Source organism: Electrona antarctica (genome assembly GCF_951216825.1).
Source record: "Electrona antarctica genome assembly, chromosome: 11".
NCBI lineage: Eukaryota > Metazoa > Chordata > Actinopteri > Myctophiformes > Myctophidae > Electrona > Electrona antarctica.
Window position 1 is genome coordinate 19740153 of NC_136792.1, and position 22692 is coordinate 19762844.

Sequence of the window (22692 nt, forward strand, 5' to 3'; positions counted from 1 at the left end):
GCTCACATGCTCTGCTCTGCACCACACCAAATTCAAGACTAGACATGCTAATCTTACACTTGTTGAAGTAACGCTCTAGAATGTTACTGAGCATTCCTTATTTAGGCTGCTTCCGATCATCACATTATTGCGGCGATATAGCTAGCTTCACATAAAGCTTAATCAACCTTTGATTTTCTTCATTTCATTTAATTCAAAACAAATTCCTCCCTAACCAGTAATCCAGTGTACGCTAAGAAGACCAGCACCTCTGGTAGTGGGGACAATTATGTAACCCTGTGGAGGAACTATCTGATCCTCTGCTTTGGTGTGGCTAAGCCCAGTATCATGAGCCCTGGCCATCTGAGAGTGTCGACACCTGAGATCATGGCCACCACACCTGACAGTGGTGTCAGCTACGATAACAAGGTAGCTGCCTCCCTGCCCTCCAGTCTTATTAATTTCCCAGGTGCTTTGTCTCCCTAGGATCAGGTGTTCATACACAGCTTGTTGACATTTAAAGTGTCAAATTACAACAACAGCTTCATTATATGAAAGGAACGGAATATGAAACTTGTATATTCAAATGTATGGATATTAAGTGTTCACATTTCACACAACTATTGTCTTTGGTGTTTGTAAAGGATTTGATGCACTTTTGAAGAGCATTAGTAATCTTGTGTAATGTTTATATGTTTTTACAGGTGATCGGGAGTCCATCTGTGGCGTGGCTCCTGAAGCAGTTAGTCCCACTAATGAGGGCGGAGAGCATTGAGCTCACAGAATCTCTCGTACTGGGCTTTGGTCGCACTAACTCCCTTGTATTCAGGTATATCTGAAAGCACCATCATACATTTTTCACCAAATGGAATTGTGTTTGCCAAATACATTCAGCAAACTGCACTTTATCAGTGTATGTAGGAGAACATAATTTTCACTTTCTCACTGTTTACAGTATGTGATATACTATTACACCTCCCTTTTGTTTTTTAGCTTTTGTTCTCTGCACGTGCTTGATGGGACAGGACAAGTGTCCCACCCATAGTGCATGGGTGCAAGCTATTGCAATCACATATCCAACCCAATAATAAGCAATATTACAGTAAAACGTTTGACTATTCTATTAATAGGACAATAATTCGGACACATGTAAAAACAGCAGCAACAGTATAGTGTTAGTATGTGTATAATTGGCAAGTCTTTTTCAAAGCCATACTGCACCAGGACTTCAGACTTCAGGTTGTGCCAAATCACAACAAGTTGTCTCAAGACACTATGTTCAGTATAGAGCAGTGGTTCTCAACCTGGGGGTCATGACCCCCAGAGGGGTCGTGAGTCCTGGACAAATCTTTTTGGGGGGTACCAACAATAATAATAGCCACAGTGTAATGACAGCAACAGCAACACAAACAACTATAATAGTAAAGTCTCAACCCGTAGATGGGGCGTCCACAATATACACCATCCAAATTTAGTGTGAGGCACCCAAACAACCACTGAAGGTCCGTTTATGGACACATTAAATGAAATGAAAGTTATTACCAAAAGCATTATTTTGGTGATTAAAGTCTATTTTGGTGTGGATTTGTGTGGATTTAAAGGAGAGATGAGTGCGGGATTAGATTCGCAGGCCATTTATAGTTTGAACACATCCCATCTCATTTTACCTCGAAATTAGATTTGAGCCCAAGTGTTTGGGCATGCTAGATTTACTGTGGATTTGTGTTTCCTTCAGTAACCTCAAAAAGCAATTTTGGTTTACTTTGCACATCATGATTGCCAAGTCATATTTTGGGGTGCACACGCAGATCCGACACACCAATGGTCCGAAGCGCGGGGACATGCGATGCAATGCGAAAATGCGATGGTCCGACATGCGCTGCTCCTGTGCTTGCGGTTATGGTTAGGTTAGGGATTGAGGTTTCGGATCAATAGTATGTTGGAACTAACGCCTGTACCCCATATTTTCCCTGTACTTGCACAGGGAACTCGTGGAGGAGCTACATCCACTCATGAAAGAAGCTTTGGAAAGAAGACCTGAGGTCGGTTCTTTATCTTCTTCTACAACATTAACATTAAATACAGAAAGTACACTACATGCAGATTGATCTCTCTCTCTATCTCAGATACACACAATAGGGGTTATAATGCTGGGAGCTTGCAGTTGTGAGATGACGGCGCTTTCCTTTTTTTTATTGTCACAGAACAAGAAGCGACGTGAGCGGAGAGATCTTCTGAGACTGCAGCTGCTGCGAATCTTTGAGCTACTGGCTGATTCAGGTGTCATCAGTGACAGGTCAGTGAGGTGTCACACCTTACATTACACACTGTAACCCCAGACGCTGGAGTGCTAGTCTGTCATGCACGTCCTTTGGGATTCACAATAACCCAAGAGATGAAACTGGAGTGACATCTTGTAACATAGTGGCTCACTACATTATGGTTATATTTACATTTTTACATTGCTGTTTGGGTTGCTGTTTTGTGTTGAGAGTTACATATGAAGATTTTTGCTTTCCTGTTCCGTATTGTGTGTGTTCCTGTCATTGCATGCACTCTCATATGTCTCTGTGTCTGTGTTGCTGGACCCCTGTCATTTCCCACAGCACAAATGGAGCTCTGGAACGCGACACCCTGGCCCTGGGCGCTCTCTTCCTGGAGTATGTGGATCTTACCCGGATGCTTCTGGAAGCTGAGAATGACAAAGATGCAGAGATCCTCAAGGACATCCGAGCTCACTTCAGTGCCATGGTGGCGAACCTCATCCAGTGTGTTCCAGGTAACCCGGATCAGATTCAGATCCTCCTCATACCAGTAGACCCAAATTGTATGTATGTTAGTTAGTTTCATTTATTGTCCACAATGTGGAAATTTGTCTTCGGTTTCATAAACAACAGTAACAACAAACAGCAACAACAAAAACAGCAACAACACTTACACACAATTATATTCATGGCAAAAATGCAGGACAACAGTGGCAAATATATTAAAAACAAATCTAGAGAGACATTTAGTGCCTTAATGGCATTAGGAATGAAGGGATTTTTAAAGATGTTACGGTTAGCTTTTGGTACTTTGTACCTCCCAAACTTTTTCATATCAAGGACCCCCAAATTGACACTAATTAGCCCAAGGACCCCCCCCCCCCCCATTTGAAAATATATGCCAGGGACCCCCATAAGAGAAGGTTTTTACGGCTCTGCAGTGATTCTCAAACATTTTCATTTGAAGGGTCCCCGGATTGACCTGAATTAGGCTACGGCACCCCATTTAATGGCAATCTCTGGGACCCCCAATTTATATTGTTTATTTAACTCAGAGTGTACAAATGGAACATTTGTGTACAAATGGAACATTTGTACACTCTCAGAGTTACAGACCCATAAGGGTCCATTTGGTTCCTAACTATAGCTGGGGACCCCCTGGAACTCCCTCAAGTACCCCTAGGAGTCCCCGGACCCCACTTTGGGAACCACTGGAAGGGTTAAGTTATACATATGACTGTGACATATGTCAAAGATGATGTCTTTTTTACTTAAATATAGTCAACTGAAGATCACAGTCGTGCAAGGAATTATAAATTAAGACAAAACCTATACCATTACCTTTTTTTTGGTCCCCAGGGGAGGGGAAATTTATTTGACTGATTCACCCAGCAGAGGGGAGCTGTTATGGGTTAATTGTCTTGCTCAGGGACATTTGACACTCAGATACAGCAACCCCTAGTACCTATAACAATCTTACAGGCCAGTCACTGAACAACAAAAGAAAACAAGCTAGGGATCTCCAAAAATATTGTGTCCTGTATTACTTTTCTGTAATCCATCAGAATGTCCAATTGTATGCAGTTGGGAATTGTGATTTATAAATCAGGATTCCATTTAACCAGGGTTGGCAGAGTACAAGAAGCATGGTCCACTTGACATTTATCTTGATTTGAACGCATCTCAAGGGAAGTTGCTCCAAAAATAGAGCAGCTTAGGTAGGGAGAAGGCAAGGACAGGTGATGACTCATGGGTTGCCAGGCGCCAGGGTTTCTGTAGTCCCTGATGAATGGCAGATGACCTGTCAAGGTGGAACAAGTCCTTATTAGAACTCTCTCTCTCTCTCTCTCTCTCTCTCTCTCTCTCTCTCTCTCTCTCTCTCTCTCTCTCTCTCTAAAAAGCAGTACTTTACTAATTTGCTTGGTATTGATTTTCCTGAGTGATTGTGCTGCCTCTTCCTCCACCTCCTCCCGATAAAGACATCTTTATGTCCCTTCCACAGTGCACCACAGACGCTTCCTGTTCCCTCAGCAGAGCCTACGTCATCACCTCTTCATCCTGTTCAGCCAATGGGCTGGCCCGTTCAGCATTATGTTCACCCCTCTGGACCGCTACAGTGATAGAAATCACCAGATCACTAGATATCAATATTGGGCCCTCAAGGTACAGTAAGCATAGTTCGTTTTCATGTTCACCCTCAATTAAAAAACACATACTGCATTTTTTTTGAGTGGTGCAAACCACTCCAACGACCAGCTTTGTCTGTATCTATGTTTGTGTACCTGTGTACGTGTCCGTGCACAGGTGAGCATGGTTACCATGGTCACTGACATTACGTCAGACCACAGCTGATCAGGCTATATAAGACCTTGCACCACTCAGTTCACACAGGTGTGATTTTTATAGTTGCCATTGAAAATAACAAGACAGTTACAGTATGGATGTCATGTAAGGTTTTCTTCCCTGCCCCTCTAAGTTTGTGTTTGTAATACAGTTAAATGCAAAGTTGAGTTCAGCTTTTAATACCAAATAGATGGTTACACACAAATGCAGAGAAAGTTAAACAGGGAAATTCTTAAAGTGAAAGTGAAAATGTAAATAACTATAATGTATGCATCATAATGCATGATTTGTCATATTGGTATCATCCAGACTAGCAACATCAAACATGGCTCCAACAACTCCCTGTCCATCATGGAAACCTAAACCACTTAAACCTTATTCTAAAAACTGAAAATAGCACATCTACCGGTATCTATCTTGAAGCTCACACCAGGTTGTAAGTGGTTAAATGAGTGTCTGTGAATATGACGTGTGAATATGACGTGTGTGTGTGTGTGTGTGTGTGTGTGTGTGTGTGTGTGTGCGCTTGTGTGCGCTTGTGTGCGTGCGTGCGTGCGTGCGTGCGTGCGTGCGTGCGTGCGTGCGTGCGTGCGTGCGTGCGTGCGTGCGTGCGTGCGTGCGTGCGTGCGTGCGTGCGTGCGTGCGTGTGTGCGTGCGTCATGCTGTTTGTTCTTCCAGGCTATGTCTGCGGTGCTGTGTTGTGGGCCTGTGTTTGATAATGTTGGCCTCTCTCCGGATGGATACCTCTATAAGTGGCTGGATAATATACTAGCTTGCCAGGATCAGCGGGTATGTGGATAAGAATTTATTACACAGTTGTATATTTAAACAAAGACCTGACCTCAAAAGCCTGTCTGATACTTTGCTTTGACCTCTCTATTAAAACAAAAAAGAAAAGAAAAGAAAAACATTCATTATGTTCCTGCCAAATGCCTGCTTTTGTCTTTCTGGGTTGTTGGCGAACAGGGAAGCGTGGCATTTGGTTCTGAATAAATTAGCTGAATCTTGTTTTCAAATTACTGCTATAATATAATGTCAAGATGAATCACCTTGTCTTTGCACATGCATGTTTATTTTACTTATTCTTTTCCCAGTTGCCAAGTTGACTTTGCAGTTGCATTCATTCGTTTACATTATAATAGCTACAGAATGAGTAATATTGACTGGGAAGGCTGCCCATAAAATGTAATTTATCATCTTCTTGCTATGTCAAGGCTAAGATATCTGCAATCCATCCAAGCTATCCTTCCTCAAGCCTTTTAGAAAGCAGGACACAATTAAGTCTCAGAGACATTTATCTTTCTAAATGGATATAGCCTCAGAAAATCTTTAGCTTGAATTACTGGGTAATGGGGAGCGTTCTATCTGAAGCAGCCCCAGGAGAGACTTGTTCTGTCTGTGTGTTTTCTCTTCCCGTGGCTCAGGTCCACCAGCTTGGCTGTGAAGTTGTCATCCTCCTCCTTGAACTCAATGCTGACCAGGTCAACCTATTCAACTGGGCTGTAGACCGCTGCTACACAGGCTCCTACCAGCTCGCCTCTGGCTGTTTCAAAGCTATTGCTACTGTCTGTGGCAGCAGGTAGGCCTATAAACCCTTACAGTGTCTCTCCATTAACTTGTCCTGTTTATGTTTCATCGTCTGCCTTTGGCATTATGTCGAATCACATTCACGTGCTTCACAGTGAAATTATTGTTTTCTTTGTCACACTGGTTTTGTTTGTGGGTCGCCTATGTGAGATGCAGCAAAATAATGTTGTGGCTAATTAAATTAGGAAATGCTCCAAATCTTCATATTTTTCTCCTCCAAGCAATGAAAACACAGCCACCAGCTGGTCCTATTAAAGATCTCACTACTCATCTGGGATTGTGCTTTGTTTCATGTTTTTACAATTAGTGTCCTCTAGAGCATATACTGTATAATAAGACATCTTTACACGGATTTTAATAATGAATCGTTACTTCATGCTAATTTCTTTCATGAATGCAGAAACTACCCATGTGACATTGTAACACTCCTCAATCTGGTGCTCTTCAAGGCATCAGACACCAACAGAGAAATCTATGAGATTTCTATGCAGCTGATGCAGGTGAGCTATCATTCTTCTTTTAATCTTTTTTTTCTTCTTAATAATGCAAAATAATAATAATAAATAATTCTTATACCTATACCTATAACTTTAGAGATTCTGTCATCGGAATTTTCTGTCATTACTGCACATCTCCTCAGTGCCTGAAGTAACTGAATTTAATTTGCACCTAGGCATTGACCATTATGCACCCCACTTTTTGACTTTCCAAATTGTCTCGAAACGTAATTGAATAAATTGTATTGGAGCTTATGAGTGTGCAGGTTCTATTCTTTTTCTCTTAATTTATAATGCAAATGACATGTTTGTTCTCTGGTTTGAACAGATTCTTGAAGCTAAGCTCTCTGTGTATTCTAAGAGGATTGCGGATCAGAAGCCAGGCAATATCCTCTATGGCACCCATGGTCCACTGCCACCACTTTATAGTAGCTCTCTTCCCCAGCTCTCCAGCCAGCTGGCTAGGATGTACCCTGAGCTCACTCTGCCTCTGTTCTCAGGTAGCTGTGTGTGTGTATTTGTATTTATGTTTGTGTATAAGTGCATGGATTTGTATGTGAGTGTGTATAAGAATGTGTTTACAAGTCCTGAGTAGAATTCTCTTCATCCCATCCCACTAGATCTTGTTTTATCACTTGTAGTTCCACTCTGAAATCACTAACTGTATCTCTCGCTAGCTGTCCAAAGCACTCCCCCATTTTCAGTTGAACTCATACAAAAGGACGTGTGGCGTAAACAGACTGCCGTACCCACTGACGAGTCATGACGCTCTAATCTCTGTCCCTTTCAGAGGTTAGCCAGAGATTCCCCACCACCCATCCCAATGGGAGGCAGATCATGCTCACCTACCTCCTCCCATGGCTCAGTAACATGGAACTGGTGGATGTCAGCCTCCCGCCCCCTATCTTCAGTCTCAGCACCCCAGAGACCCGCACCGCTGGTCAGACTGACAGCATGAGACAGTCCCACCCACTCAAGGGCACTGGCTGGGGCTCCCTCCAAGCCACATCTATGGTGCTCAACAACCTGATGTTCATGACTGTCAAGGTATGTCAATATGTCAAGTTGAGGGGAAACTAAATCAACCAATTGCAGAATCTTGTCTGGTACCTTGCTGATGCTTATGTGATGGAGTGTGGAAGTGTGGAAATTCACCATTCAAGTCTTACAGATAATGTCATGATATCGGCTTATGCCCTTTGCCTTTGTCAGTATGGGGATGATGTACCTGGACCAGAGATGGAAAATGCCTGGAATGCATTGGTCAGCAATGACAAGTGGACCAACAACCTGAGAATAACTCTTCAGTTTCTCATGAGCTTGTGTGGTGTCAGCAGTGACACGACACTGTTACCCTACGTAAGTTAAAATGCCCTAAGGGAGGAGGAGGAGGATTTATTTTGTCAGGGAGGCTGCTTTCAGCTAATTATCTTGACAATGTTTCCCCTCCGGTGTTCCACGGATATTTGTTTTTGTAGATCAAGAGGGTGGTGATATACTTGTGTCGGAACAACACCACCCAAACCATGGAGGAGCTGATATTTGAGCTACAGCAGACTGACCCAGTCAATCCCGTGGTGCAGCACTGTGACAGCCCCCCATTCTATCGCTTGACTGCCACCAGCGTCAAGGCCTCTACAGCAGCTTCCGGTACTATACAGCTCTCTCTACATACATGGTTTACTTAAGGTCCATCCATACCAAACATTATAGTTGCACTTGAGTTAGAATGTTTTTTTTTGACCATAGCCACTTGCCCAAATGTCCCCAAAAAGGAGTGTTTTTTGTGCAAAACTAATGCTTGGAATGGATTAAGAATCATGAAAACCCCCGAGTTTGACACGTCACATGCTACTGAAAGCATAATGACATTTAGAACAGATTGCCTTATAATAGGTTGTCAATGGTGGCATCTTGGATTAAAGCAAATTTAGGGTATTTGCATTGAGCAGATTAGGGTAGATTTGTTATCCTGGCTAATAGACCTACAGTAATGTCCTGTCAGAATCAGTTAAGAAACAAAATAAAGCAATTTATTCCGACCTCTGCCATTTAATTATTGGACTAAATGAGTGGATCCTTAAAGCGGCACTATTGTAACTTTTTTTTAAATGAATAAATGTGATTGTGTCCAATGAGTATGTTAATACAATATAACGTATACAATCGGGGTGCTTGTATTTAGTCTCCCTGCTCTTCTATTGAGACATTGTTATCATGTCAACGGTCATGTCTCACCTAGACACAGGATCTGACACACATTTTTCTGATTTAATTTATCTCCTGAGGAAGCAGGCAGGCTCTATTAGCTCAATGGTAAAAATGTCAGCACTGTGTTGCGCAGGAAGCCGAGTTAAAATCTGGGGTAGAAGAGGAAAGTTGCATGCCGTTTTAAATTACAGTATGAGTGATAAAGTCCAAATGAGTGCGCAGGGGTGCACATTGTAAGTAATGAACACTGTAAGTAAGTAATGAGCACTCTTTTTTACTGTGTAGAAGAAGCCTTATACATTATTTCCTTCGGCCAAGTGGGGGTTCTCCTTTGACTGAGCAGTCAAAGGAGATGTTTGGTTTCCCATTGTTCCTTGTTCTTTGTAGGTACCACATCCAGCAGCAATACTGTTGTTGCTGGGCAGGAGAGTTTTCCTGATACGGATGACAGCAAAGCTATAAAAGACAATGAGGAGAGGTAGGCTATGAGGCCTCGACATTGACAAATCTCATTCCATTTCCTAAGAGGCAGCATTATGATGATCTCTTGTCATTTTGACCTCAGGCTCAGCCACATAATGCGAGCCCACAACCGCCTGGAGTCTCGCTACAGCAACAGCTCTGGAGGATCCTATGATGAGGAGAAGAGTGAGTATCTCTTAAAGTCATAACTTGTTCAATTAAACAAAAGTTATTTTTGATATAATATTTGACTATAATATTTTCCTCAAAAACCTTGCTGAAGACTACACATCTAAATATAATACATGTAACCATTCAACCACATGTAACTTAGGCAAGTCAGATTTAACTTAAATACCTTTATATTTAATATTGAGCTTGTAGATCTGTTCAAGCTGTTATTAATCGGACCAATTAATTGATGATTGATGATTGATTAATCGAACCGATGCCGATTAATCTAAAAACAACTAAAATCGTAAACTGTATGGGCAAAATTTGAAAGGAGAAGAAAAAAGTTCAATAATTACAAAAAGAATTATCTACATGCTGAGCTCAAGAGGCTATGGCTATGCAACCAGAGGCTATTTGGGGGTCCTTGACATGGAGAGGTTTTGGAACCTCTGTCTCAATTAAACAATCACCCTAAATGTGGCTGTTATGGGTCTGAATCACATGGACCCTTGACATGAGGGTAAGGGTGGTGCCATTGATAATGCATGAGCAGCACCGAGGGGCCCCCGGAGCTCTCTGAGCATTCTGTGAGAACTGGCACTGAAACAGTGCCACTCTGAAACTGAAGCAGGCAAAGGCGAAGGCTCTCAGCTGCTGCCAATGGCCTGAAAGCAGGTCTGTTTCACTCTATTGGGTTTGAATCAGTACCGCAGTCCAAGGTGAGCGACGAACTGAAAGTGTGCCTTGGTATTTTGTAACAACCACACATTATGATTGCAATATACAGAATGCAACTACAGTATATTGTTTTATTTACTATACCAGTACTTTTCCCCCAATACGGAGGTGTATATACTATACTGGTATGAAAAACTCAGCTCCACTGGTTTATTGATTCAACGTTTCGATCATCATTCATGAAGAAGATCCCAGTGATTTGAAATTTTGACTTTCATTTTTCTTTGTGCGTTGGGCACAACGTTTTAAAAACACCGTTTTAGGTTATTCCTAATGTGTGACACAACTTAAAAGCGAAGATGAGGTCTTTGAATTGTATACAATGTATGGACATGGGATGGTTATGAGCTATGTCACTGTTTTGTATTGAATTGATGTGGAAGTTATCAACAGTATAATGTCTCTGGGCTTTAGGTGAACCTCTACCACCGTATGCTGGCTGGCTGATCACTGTTGTGGAGACCAACCAGTCTCATTCTTTGCCCATGCCCTTGAATGGAGGATGTTGGGCTCCACTGGTAGACTTCTTGCCAGAGACCATCACCCCAAAGGGGCCACTTCATAGGTTAGTCTGTTGAACTCTAATTCATCTAATTCACAGCTAATCTCCAGCACAGCTGGACCGATCGGCATGAAACTGGCGGCCAGAGCAGAACCAGTTGCTCAAATCTTTCACACCGATTTTAGCAAAACACATTTTTGACTATTACTCCTAGTAGATTTTGTCCAAACATCACGCAAATCGGTACACATTACCTCTATAGTCATGTGATCAAGACGGATCTGTCCGATTCTTTATATTCCATCGTGATTGGCTAAGATTGCCTTCCAAAGTTTATTTTCAACAAAATGCCTCAAATCATGACGCAGCGTTTAATTGGCGTGAAACTTTGCATGAACATTCTCACTAGGCAGAGGAAGAAATCATAAAATAATAGAAAACAATAAATAATATAATACTTTGTATAAAATATATACTGTATAGCAACAGCTCAGGCCGTCATTAATTACCACTTATATATTGCAGATTGACAGCAGCAAATAAGATTTTACAAAATTGACAAGGCAGCAAGTTATAATTGTGAATATCCAACAAGCTTTTAAACTATGTTTGTTTCACCACATTACCTTTAAGATAAGATGCTTTCCATGCAGTAAGTCATTGGTTCTGTTTTTGTCAGATGTAATGTTGCAGTCATCTTCATGACAGAGCTGGTAGTGGACCACAGTGTAAGGGAGGACTGGGCTCTGCATCTACCTTTACTGCTACATGCCATGTTTTTGGGTGAGTCCAGATCACTAGCAGTTATCCCGTATAGTAAATCCTAAAATATCATATGACATTGCACGTCAAATCTCTTGACCTTCTGACTGGCTATAAGGCAACATAGCACATACCTGTAGTTAAAGTATGTGTCTATTCTCAACAACATAGCTGGCAGAATGTGCCAAATTGAATAACAAAACCTAGTTTTATATATTTCTTTACCTGTATGCGTGACTGACAAATAAACCCTCTTGTATCTCTCTTCCAAACTGATGTGCTTTATAAACAATAGTATAGGAAATATTTATATTTTTAAAAGACAGATTAAGTTTGTGTTTCTCTTCTGTAGGCATGGATCACTACCGCCCAGAGGTGTTTGAGCACAGTAAACGTCTTCTCCTCCATCTGCTCATCACGTTATCGTGTAACAACAACTTCCAGGTCATCGCCTCCGTTCTGCTGCAGACGCGCGACATAAACTGCAGCAAGACACAGACCATCAAGCCAAGCTTTCAACCAGATACTACTACAGGTACAAAACAAAGCCTTTGGGCAAGTTTATTTCTCACTTAAAAGCTTGTTTATGACTGGTTATGCGTTCACCTCTCATGCGGGGCTGTGTACACTGTAAAGTATTTAAATGATTCTGTGCCTGAAATGTTGAAGTAGATACTGCAGCCAGGGCTGGGTTCACATGGCAGCTTGACATTCAGCACATTGCTCCTCTCTGTTGCTAATCTAAACTGGAGTAGCAGGAGGGAATGACTTCCATTCCTTCTACAGAAGAGGTAAGTCTCTTATCTGTGGAGAAAATATTTGGACGTCACGCCAAAAACAACATTATATAGTATGTACAGGGGCAGGGCACATCAAAGGTCTTGATTAAAGCATTCCACTGCACTCATTTGAGGCTATTTATATCCTTTTGTGTTAAATGGGACCATAAGCTGGGATGCTGGGATAGACTGGGTTTGTTGTTGTCGTTTCTTTGGCTTGTTTTTGGAACTGTCTAGCCATATTAAATTTATTTGAATGTATTATGTGTGCTAGAAATAGTAACTTTAATGATATTACTACAGTGATAATATTGTAATTTCTTCATATATTTACATATTTCCTCACATTAGTTGTTGCACAAATCCCTGCAAGTTGGTAAGGCAGGTCGCTTAGTTATTGAAAGTACCAAAGGGAACACTTAAAATGTATTACAATATCGTATCGACATGCAACTTTCTAGCTGTCCCAGCGAGAATGATGTGAATAAACAATGGGAATATTATGTGTCCCAGCAGGGCTAGACACAATTTAATCTGTCTTACATTACAGTCTTATCTTAAACATGTAGTGCCATGGGTAGACAAGACTAATTGCATTCAAATTCCAGAGATGCCAAAACACAGCTCATGCTGTTCATTATGTTCTCTATCTGTATTGCTTCTGACATTGCTGCTGTGGAGTATTCACAACATGGTAGCAAGGATGGTGAACTCAAATATGAAACCCCTGTAATCTTTGAGGACACTCCCTTGTCCCCCTGTTGTGTCTAGGAGGAGTATTCGACTTCCTGCGGGAATACCAGGCATCCCCTGTGCCAGATTCAGGTTTGAGTTCATCCTCCACGTCGTCCAGCCTCAGCCTAGGAGGGAGCATCAGCAACCTGCCAGAGATCTCCCAGGAAGTGGAAGAGCTGGTCACCTCTAATGGATTGGACCAAAAGACACACAAATTGATAGAATTCTTGACCACCAGGTACTGAAGTTCATGTCAAGGATGCAAAGATGAATATGCATTTGGCCTCGGACCTCATCTGAAAATCACTCAAACTGCTCCCCTCCTGTTGACTCAGCACTTAGTAGTTTTAGCTACAGTATGCACATTATAATGATTTATTAGGGCCAGGTATTTGGTGCTAAAACACTTTTAACCACATTGTCCTCGTTTTGATATTGCTTGATTTAAAGTGCCACCTAGTGGTTTGGAATACATATTGTAACGGATTTCCAATCACTGTGCAACAGTTATTTTTATTTAAAATGTTATCTTTCTTCTTCTTCTTTTTCTATTTTCCCAAGAACTAAAAGCAGTCACATGTGCTTAGCGATTGGAAGAATGCATGCTTATGGTCAATGAATCAAAGGCTAGACAGGCTTTGATTGTGATCAATTACATTCTTCATGTCAGTTGATAGTGGGTGGTGTGCGGTTGTTTTTCAGAGCATATGGACCCCTGTGGTTCCATGAAGACATCTCTCCAAAGAACCAGTATTCAAAAAGCACTGAGCAGTTAACCAACTTTCTGCGACATGTGGTTTCTGTGTTCAAAGAGTCTAAGTCAGGTATTATGTGTTAACACTGCACAATACCATGATAATATTCACTCAATTATTATTTTGATTGACTCCCGGTCATTCATTTTTTTAAAACACGGGCGGGGTGATTTATCCCCGTTCTGTTCCGATATGTTTTTATATTTACTGTATTGTTTGATAATAATACAGTTAAATAATTTAATTAAAAATGTGTGTAAACCACATGAACTCTTACATGTCTATCCATTAGCAGATTTCCACCTGGAGCAGCAGCTTAGTGAAGCGGCCCTACAGACAGCCTTGTGTAGTTCCTCGCGGCATTACGCTGGCCGCTCCTTCCAGGTCTTCCGAGCCTTGCGGCAGCCTCTCTCTGCCCACGCGGTGTCTGACCTGCTCTCTAGGCTGGTGGAGGTAGTGGGAGAGCATGGAGAAGAAGTGCAGGTTAGTATTCTGTGTCTGTGACACAGGCACAGAACTATATGAGTACAATACAGCATTATACTGCATTCCTGTGCATTCAACCAACAACCAATCTTGGGATTTCCACTGTCCCTATGCAGTATGTCATTTCTAATAAACTGGTGATGCTGACTCTGAGCTTTGGCACCGAAATCACTATAATTGCTACAACCAGGCATCTATTGTAGCAACAGATTACATTACTGTAGGCTTTGTAAACAAATGGACCTTGAAAACTCCTGAATTTGAACAAATGAACATAAGTAGATTGCTGGCTGTAGTTTATAATGGCAACATTTATTTTTGTTATTTTTGCATTTACTAACATTGCTGATTTCACAGAAATAATGAAAACACCATGCAGATGCCATCATTAATGCAAATGACCTTACTCTCTCTCTCAGGGCTATGTAATGGAGGTGTTGCTTACGCTAGAATCTGTGGCGGATAACTTGGCTGAATGTCTAAAGAACAATGATCTGATGGCTATCTTGACAAGGTCTGTACCTCCTCCATACTGTATCTCCTTCATGAAAGCATGGGTGGGGGGCACGGTGGCACAGTTGGTAGTGCTGTCGCCTCACAGCTAGAAGGTCCTGGGTTCGATTCCCGCTGGGGATGCGTGTTCTCTCCTCCGCGTCGTCAGTGCCCATACCCAAGGCGTGTATGGGCCGCTGCCCCCCCCAGGTTGGCAGAGGAAGCGTAGCGCCCAGGATTACATTAGAATCAGATAATTGACACTGGGTGAAAAAATGGGTTGTAAATGTAAATGAAAGCATGGATGGTCAACTGGCCATGTCACCAAGAGAGGCAGTGTGCCTCATGTGCTGTTTGTGTGCATTCCAGGGCATCGTCGCCAGATTTCCTCACCAATGGGAAGTTGATGTCTAACAGGAAGAGCACAGGGCAGCTCAACCTTAGCCACGGTATTAGGAGAGCTGACCGTAGCCGACACCAGAGGAGCTCCTCTGTACCAAAGAAGTTTGACCAGACCGACAGGTGCTCTGACCCCCCTCGCAGCGCAACAATGGACCGTATCCAGGCCTGCGTTCAGCAGGGTGTTTTGACAAGAGCCCACAGCCAGTCATCTTCAAAAGACAACGTCACGGACCCAAATAATGTCAATCACCCTAGTAACCTGCTGGTCACCATCTTCTGGGTGGCCGTGTCTTTGATGGAGTCGGACTTTGAGTTTGAGTATCAGATGTCTCTGAAGCTGTTGAATAAGCTGCTGGGCCATGTGTCATTAGACAAGCAGGAGAACAGGGAGAAGCTGGAGAAGCTGCAGAGCCAGCTCAAATGGAGCAGCTTCTCCGGGCTCCAACAGCTGCTGCTAAAGGGCTTCACCTCTGTCTCCACCACTGACCTCACCCTTCAGCTCTTCAGTCAGCTCACACCTGTCTCACGAGTGCCTGTGGTAGACACTTCACAAGCCATAGGTACACCACGTTGAAAATAACTGCAGTTTTCAATAAATAAATTGCCCACGAGGAATTTCCTGATGGATGTGAACATCAATATTTTCAAAGTGAAGGAAATGAGTATCTATTTTCCCCTCCCAGGTTTCCCCTTGAATGTTCTCTGTCTGCTCCCTCATCTTGTACAGAACTTCGATTGCCCCACTCAGTTCTGTAAAGATGTTGCTGAGAGGATAGCTCAGGTCAGTCTCTACGTCCCACGCAGTTTCATAATTACAAGTTACAACCATGTTCTCAGAATATATTTGTATTTACAATGTGATTTCCTCCATTTCCTCCAGGTATGCCTCGAGGAGAAGAATGCCAAACTCTCAAACCTAGCTCATGTCATGACCCTGTATAAAACACACTCCTACACACGAGGCTGCTTCTCCTGGGTCAACGTTGTGTGTCGATATCTTCACGAAGCCTTCTCTGACATAACCATCAGCATGGTTACATACATGGCAGAGGTTTGCACAGCTGTTGTAACTCTTATACATTTTATTCTGAGTGTGGCACATATATTGTAACTGTAGTTAGATTGAACATATCAAATGAGTTGCTATTTACCTTCTGCCTCAACAGCTGCTAGAGAAAGGTCTCCCCAGCATGCAGCAGACCTTGTTACAGATCATCTACAGCCTCCTGAGTCACATGGAACTCAGTGGGATTCAGGCCAAACCCTTCAATGTGGAAGTACTCAAGACCATTGAGAAATTTGTTCAGGTGAGTTTGATTAAAGCATGTGAGATGTAAATGGAGAATATATTATTCCATAATCACACATACTGTATTTGAATCTGAATTAACTGTACACATCTCACATTATTGGCTCATTGATAAGAAATGAACACTTCCATAATTCCATAAGCAGCCTCAGGCACCGGTGCCAACATTGCCACAAAGGAGGGTGATCACTGGCATAAGTGTGAGAGAGGATTTGTGGTTTAAAATAAACTATTTAAAATAATTTAGACAAATAAATGAAGTCCCTCACATTCATTAAAACTGACTGGGGGAGGGAGTCTCAGAGATAGGTGGGTTATTGCTCTGAGTCCAATGATCATTAGGCCTATTTAAAAAGAAGGAAAAAGGTTATATTCGTGGACATTCAAAATATCTTGGATTTGTTTTATGTGGTGTCATTAAAATGAATGTTGACATGGCAAAATAAAAACATGGCAGACCCCTGGCATAAACGTTGTATAACTGCGCCATATAACTTTGAATACTTGTGCCAACATTTAGACATGTTAATGATGTCATTAGTATAACTGGGGCCTGTTGTATTTCCTGTTAGGTCTCTAGCTGTTTGGTGGGGTGTGTTTGCGTGCGTGCGTGTGTGGCGGTGCAGTACATTTGAAGGCACACCCTCTAAACAAACTGTTTCTATAAATAGTCTACCCAGCTGCTAATGAAGTCTACTTACTTTCATGTCGCCATTTGTTTCCTTGATAGTTATTTTGCTTTGAGACATATTGTATACACACGACTGCAGTATACTAGATCTATACAGACGTGTGGTGTTTGTGTTAATTGTTGGTGTGCCTTTACTCTCTACTTTACTACTACTACTACTACTACTAATAATAATAATAAAAACAATAATAATAATGTATTTATAAATTGACCATAGACTGTCCATTGGAGGGAAGCCCATAATATTCTGAAGCTGGTGGTCTCTCGCTCTGCAAGTCTGGTCCAGCCGTCATCGCCACAAAGTGACGTCTGCTACGAGGATGTCAGTCGTGTCTGGGATAGGTCGTCCAAGGCCTTGCCTGGGAAAACATTGGACTTCCACTTTGACATATCTGAGGTTAGAGACACCAGATGAGTCATTTGTATGACATAATTAACTTATTCAGGAGCTGAGGTGATTTCTCTCTCACAAAAAATGACATACAGTTGGGTGCCACCGATATTGTCCCTTATCATTTGACCCATTTAGGCCTGACCTCAAAAAATTCAAAAATCCTTCTAAATCCTCCAGTTTTCTGAAATAAATATCTTCACGATTTAAAAAAAATAGCAGACCTACAAGCTCGTAGCGCGCCACTCGGTGGCGCGCTATGAGCTTGTAGATCTGCTATTTTTCAATAGCTAAATTATAACAATGTTTAAAACACCAAAAGGGGTTCCCGCCCAAAATGGGTTAACTGTCCTTTTGCGCAGATCACGCAAAACTCAGCAAAAAGAAAAGGACAATATCGATGGCCTCCAACTGTACTGTAGCAATGCACCCAAAACCATTTGGGTCCCTTCCTACACTCTTTCAATACTAGTTTTGTGTTCCTGTTGTGTTTCTCCTCCTGTAGTTTCCAGGGTGTGGTGCACAATGAGATTGGGTGGTCAATTCATCATTTTTTTTTGGGGGGGGCAAGGAAGCAATTCTTCCCCTTCTGTACAGCTGTACAGCATTTAATTTTTGACCAAACCCCATGAGATTAGCTTGAAAGCTTTAAAGGTAAACACAATTAACCAAGTTGTGCAGAGCCTGAACGTGATGGCAAAGATATGGGGTGGCGTAGTGTATGTGTGGGAACTGAACAGGGAGCTATTTGTGTGGTGTAGTATGAATGGCAGGAAATGATGTCAGCTCTCGCTGCCGTCCTTTGTATGTGAATCAGTAAGACTCAAAACTGCTGGAGAGCTTACAAGCAGTGCATTGAAGCTTGAGATGCATCAACCAATGTTTGTTTTTTGGTATTTTTAGAGTTAACTACAAACAGCTTGCTTCTGAAAGTAAAACATATTTATTTGAATCATTCCTCCTTTGCGTTATTGTTTTGGAACGAAATAATTAGAAAGATCAGGCTTTAGAAGAGCAAAGGATTACAAACCGTGCCCACAGTGATACAGTGAACTAGCTGTTGTATAAATTGATACTTACCAATCATACTGGAGCTACTGTATATACGATCTGACCTCACAGAAGAGGCAGGAGCTACAGTGCCATGGAGCCTGAGCCACAGATCTGCTGCACAGAGATGACACTATACGCTTCTTCAAACCTCCACTTCTCGTCTGACTTACTGTGACTCCCCCTCTCCACCTGTCTGTCTGTGTCCGTGCTCATAGACACCTGTGATAGGTCGGCGGTATGATGAGCTGCAGGGCTCTCCGGGGGCGGAGGGGAAGAACGGAGCCATAGCGGTGACCCGCAGCACCTCCTCCACCTCCTCTGGATCCACCACCAACAACGTTCTGGTTCCGGTCAGCTGGAAGAGGCCACAGTCGTCACAGGTGAGCAACCATTTACTGGTACAGGGTTTTGAAAATCACAATGTCTGTTTATAAAACATTGTCATGGAGTTATAATGGAGCTTTCATGTTTCAGATAAGTAATACAATAGATATTTCACATAGTAAACAGTAGAATGTTAAAGTTGAAGTAGCTATACTTCTGTTTAGCGTTTAACTGCGACGAGGTTCATGTAAGAGCACATTCTTCACATTTGGCTATGATCTCATTTTAGCCCACAGTGACATTTCCTTTTTTATGAGTCTAATTTCCTCTTCACTTCTACAGAAAAGAACCAGGGAGAAGTTGGTGAATGTATTATCGTTGTGTGGACAAGAAGTTGGACTGACGAAGAATCCCTCCGTAAGACACATGCATGACGTGCTTAGTACTAAACAAGAATAGAAATAATAAGAGGTTCTGTGTTTTTGGCATTCTGTTATTGAAGTCTGAAATGTACTTTCTTCTCCCCCTGTAGGTGATTTTCTCCAGTTGTGGGGAGCTGGATCTAATGGAGCACCAGCCTAGCCTGGTTTCCTCTGATGACGGCACCCGTGACCTGGACAACATGGATGACACGACCTCGGAGCAGCAGTTCAGAGTCTTCAGGGACTTTGACTTCCTTGACGTGGAGCTGGAAGATGGAGAGGTGAGACCCCGTGCACAAACCTGTAGGTTTCAAAAGCCATTGAAAATACAAATCATTAGTCCTCCTCATTGGTTCCTGTCTCACATTGGACAGAGATGTATTTTGGAGAATAAAATGGTCAGAATTCTAACACAAAAATGACGACAAGGATACAGGATAATACATATCTAAGCGTAATATTGATCACAGATCACAGATTGAGCTTGCCTTCAAGAATGCATTCCTCAGAAATGTAATGTAATAATCTCTGCCTTGTTTGTGTAATGGGTTTCTTTTTCTGCTTTTTTTTCTTTGCCATCTAGGAGCTACAGGTAAGTTCAGTCCTGTTGTAGTGTTCTTAGATGAATGTGGGATTTCCACTATTACACAGTGGATTGTTCTGATGTCGGAGTATGATGCTGTGCATGTCATGCGGTATACAGTAATAATGTGCATGTTTGGATGTGTTTTTATAAGTATCATAAGATGGTAGAGATATTCACTCAATGTTATGTTTTAAATATGCTATTCATGGTATTCCAGCCACAGCCAAAAGGTAGCATAATAACGAATTAAACAAGATCAAGATTCCTCGACCTCTTGTTCAGTTCACTCGGATATTTTATGTAAGCATAATTTATTATCTATGTTGATGGATTTTTATTTTTAAAGCATACAATACATTATCAGTTTATCACATAATACACATTTCGTCCTTGAGTGGGGGATGCTTACTTATTGCCTTTAAAGGCAATTACAAATTTATATTACCTACCGGTATTTAAATTTGGCTTATTTTTTTATCTGTGTAATATATTAAAAAGGAAACCTATTAAAAAACATATGCCATAAGTATGGCATATACCGTATTATGTCCACATCTAGTATTTTAATCCAAACATGTTTCAGGAAAACAATAAAAGAATTGCTGTCACCCAATCCAAAGAATGCGAATTGATCAATATGGAAATACTATATAGTGAATAACTGGAAACAGCTGTAGTTGTGGATTAAGCATCTCAGATGTGCAATGAGCTCCACCCAGTGGCACAACAGAATTAGTTATTACAATGTCCTTTACCAAATCTTTAACATACAGTATTTAATTGAATGTGTGTAAATGGCTTTAAATTACATATTGTAGGGGCGCCCGCTGGCCAGGTGGTCCAGCCTCAGGCGCATGCCACATATAGGCTTTGGCCTGACAGGGCGTCGCGTGTTTGAGTCCCGTTCAAGACGACCTTCGCTGCATGTCTCTCCCCTTCTCTCTCTCCCTCTTTCCTGTCCATCTTCACTTGATACTATCAATAAAGGCATAAAAGCCAAAAACATGTCATATTGTACTGTATGCACTATTCAACTATCAGTTATCATTACTACTCATCATTCAGTTATAATCAGTTATCATTACTACTAAGATATACCAAAGTTAACTTAACCAAAGTTAAGTTATAACAAATCTCACAGTGGTTACATGGTAATGACACTTTGTTTTTAAATACAAATATTTGCTTACTCAACATTGACTCATATGGCCGAGGTATAATATTTATTTTATATATACGGATGTCAAAAGGGGAAATTGCTTACCAGGCTATTTTCTTTATCTCAGTATATTGAAAAATGCTTACAGTGTATACTGCTACATAAACTGGGACAGGCTGATTGCTGTTCCCATCTTTCTAACACAAAGACAATCCTTGGATCCTGGAACATGATGTCAGCTCTTCTCTTAGAGCCAGCTAAAAATGTCAGATTATCTGGAAACTATGAAATTGCTAGAATCAGCAAGAATTCTATACTTTACATTCATCTTTAGACTTTAGTCACACCAAGTTTTAATGGTATGATAACCTGTCAGAACTGTTTTCTAAACTTTTGGCCTCAAATATAGTATGCTTTGCTTTTCCTTAAATGTAACTTGAGGAAAATAAAGTAGTTAACCCTGTTGTATGCAGTACTTAAACTAAACTTTTGGCCACAAATCTAGTATGGTTTTCCTTAGATTTAGCTTAAAGGAAGTATTTAAAAATGCAATCCCCCTTCACAATTTCAGCTGGTCACCAGCACCACCACAGGAAGTATCTATTGTTTTATTTGTTGCATTAAAGCATTGTGGAATGTGGAACTTAGCTAACATCTCCAGAATCAGAATCGTGTCCTGATGAAAAGTCAAGGTCAACAAAACCCTCCATGCTTGGTTGGAGTGGGCAATAACTCACCCAAGGATTGTCCGCTCCCTTGACATGTACAGCATGACTGTGTGTGCAGTTGTATGTGTGTTTGAGATTATTACTTGCACATGGTCACTCAAGGCTATGCTCTGTTGTAGGGAGAGACTATGGACAACTTCAACTGGGGTGCGCGGAGACGCTCCATGGACAGTCTGGACCAGAGTGACCCGCTGCCCCTGGATGAAAGTCAGCTGTCCATCAGCATGCCCAGCCTCAACAAGATCACCCTCGAAGACTCTGATGAGTCATCTGAGGAGGATTCTCTCATCGCTAGCCAGATCCTCTCACACTCACAGCTCGTAAGTTCACCGCTGGGGAAATATCATTAATGGTATTTAATATACTTCACAACTTAATATTGATTTTAAAACATGGTGAAATCCACTGTTCTTTAGTGAGGCTCTTAAGTTTGATTTTGTCTTTGTATCATTCCAGGACTGATGGTCCACATACTATCAGTTTAATGTATGGTGGTGTAAATGTAAATAACATTTCATTGTTCGCCCTCTGTTGCTTTCTTTGCTTTCAGTCGATGACAACATGTTTGACTTTGTATCTTTTCAGACTCTCAGCATTTCTCCAACGGCTGATATCAATGTCATGGACTCTCTGCCTGCCTCCTTTGATACATCTTCAGCTGACCCATCTGCTCTGAACACCAGAAATCCTAGTTTCGAGGTGCCAGAGGACTCGAAGCACCGGGTGAATAAGGGATTCAGAGTGTCTGAGATATTGGGGCCTACTCACTCCTATTCCTATCGCAGTTCTATACTAGAGTTCTTTACTAATGCTGCCAAATAGAACTATTCTGTCGTAACCTTTCTGGAAATTATTTAGATG

The 22692-nt window shown here is 41.7% G+C and overlaps 1 protein-coding gene across 5 annotated transcripts in view; it reads left to right on the forward strand.

Moving 5' to 3' along the window:
- frya (furry homolog a) overlaps positions 1 to 22692 on the forward strand; it is a gene marked incomplete at its 5' end in the record, with an annotated part of 65676 nt that overhangs the window by 35160 nt on the left and 7824 nt on the right. For 4 of the 5 annotated variants that reach the window (XM_079514375.1, XM_079514376.1, XM_079514378.1 and 1 more), the window contains 32 exons: positions 219 to 408; positions 684 to 808; positions 1964 to 2021; positions 2184 to 2275; positions 2586 to 2758; positions 4246 to 4406; positions 5265 to 5375; positions 6011 to 6165; positions 6574 to 6673; positions 6999 to 7170; positions 7461 to 7717; positions 7883 to 8029; positions 8149 to 8320; positions 9269 to 9359; positions 9447 to 9529; positions 10670 to 10820; positions 11437 to 11540; positions 11872 to 12054; positions 13070 to 13271; positions 13736 to 13857; positions 14084 to 14271; positions 14694 to 14788; positions 15136 to 15728; positions 15852 to 15949; positions 16049 to 16219; positions 16335 to 16475; positions 17386 to 17565; positions 18828 to 18992; positions 19279 to 19353; positions 19469 to 19639; positions 21951 to 22151; positions 22417 to 22554. In XM_079514375.1, coding sequence (XP_079370501.1) covers positions 219 to 408; positions 684 to 808; positions 1964 to 2021; positions 2184 to 2275; positions 2586 to 2758; positions 4246 to 4406; positions 5265 to 5375; positions 6011 to 6165; positions 6574 to 6673; positions 6999 to 7170; positions 7461 to 7717; positions 7883 to 8029; positions 8149 to 8320; positions 9269 to 9359; positions 9447 to 9529; positions 10670 to 10820; positions 11437 to 11540; positions 11872 to 12054; positions 13070 to 13271; positions 13736 to 13857; positions 14084 to 14271; positions 14694 to 14788; positions 15136 to 15728; positions 15852 to 15949; positions 16049 to 16219; positions 16335 to 16475; positions 17386 to 17565; positions 18828 to 18992; positions 19279 to 19353; positions 19469 to 19639; positions 21951 to 22151; positions 22417 to 22554 — 5065 coding nt within the window. Of the gene's footprint in view, positions 1 to 218; positions 409 to 683; positions 809 to 1963; positions 2022 to 2183; positions 2276 to 2585; positions 2759 to 4245; positions 4407 to 5264; positions 5376 to 6010; positions 6166 to 6573; positions 6674 to 6998; positions 7171 to 7460; positions 7718 to 7882; positions 8030 to 8148; positions 8321 to 9268; positions 9360 to 9446; positions 9530 to 10669; positions 10821 to 11436; positions 11541 to 11871; positions 12055 to 13069; positions 13272 to 13735; positions 13858 to 14080; positions 14272 to 14693; positions 14789 to 15135; positions 15729 to 15851; positions 15950 to 16048; positions 16220 to 16334; positions 16476 to 17385; positions 17566 to 18827; positions 18993 to 19278; positions 19354 to 19468; positions 19640 to 21950; positions 22152 to 22416; positions 22555 to 22692 lie in introns of all 5 variants that reach the window. The other variant, XM_079514377.1, reaches the window with a different exon arrangement.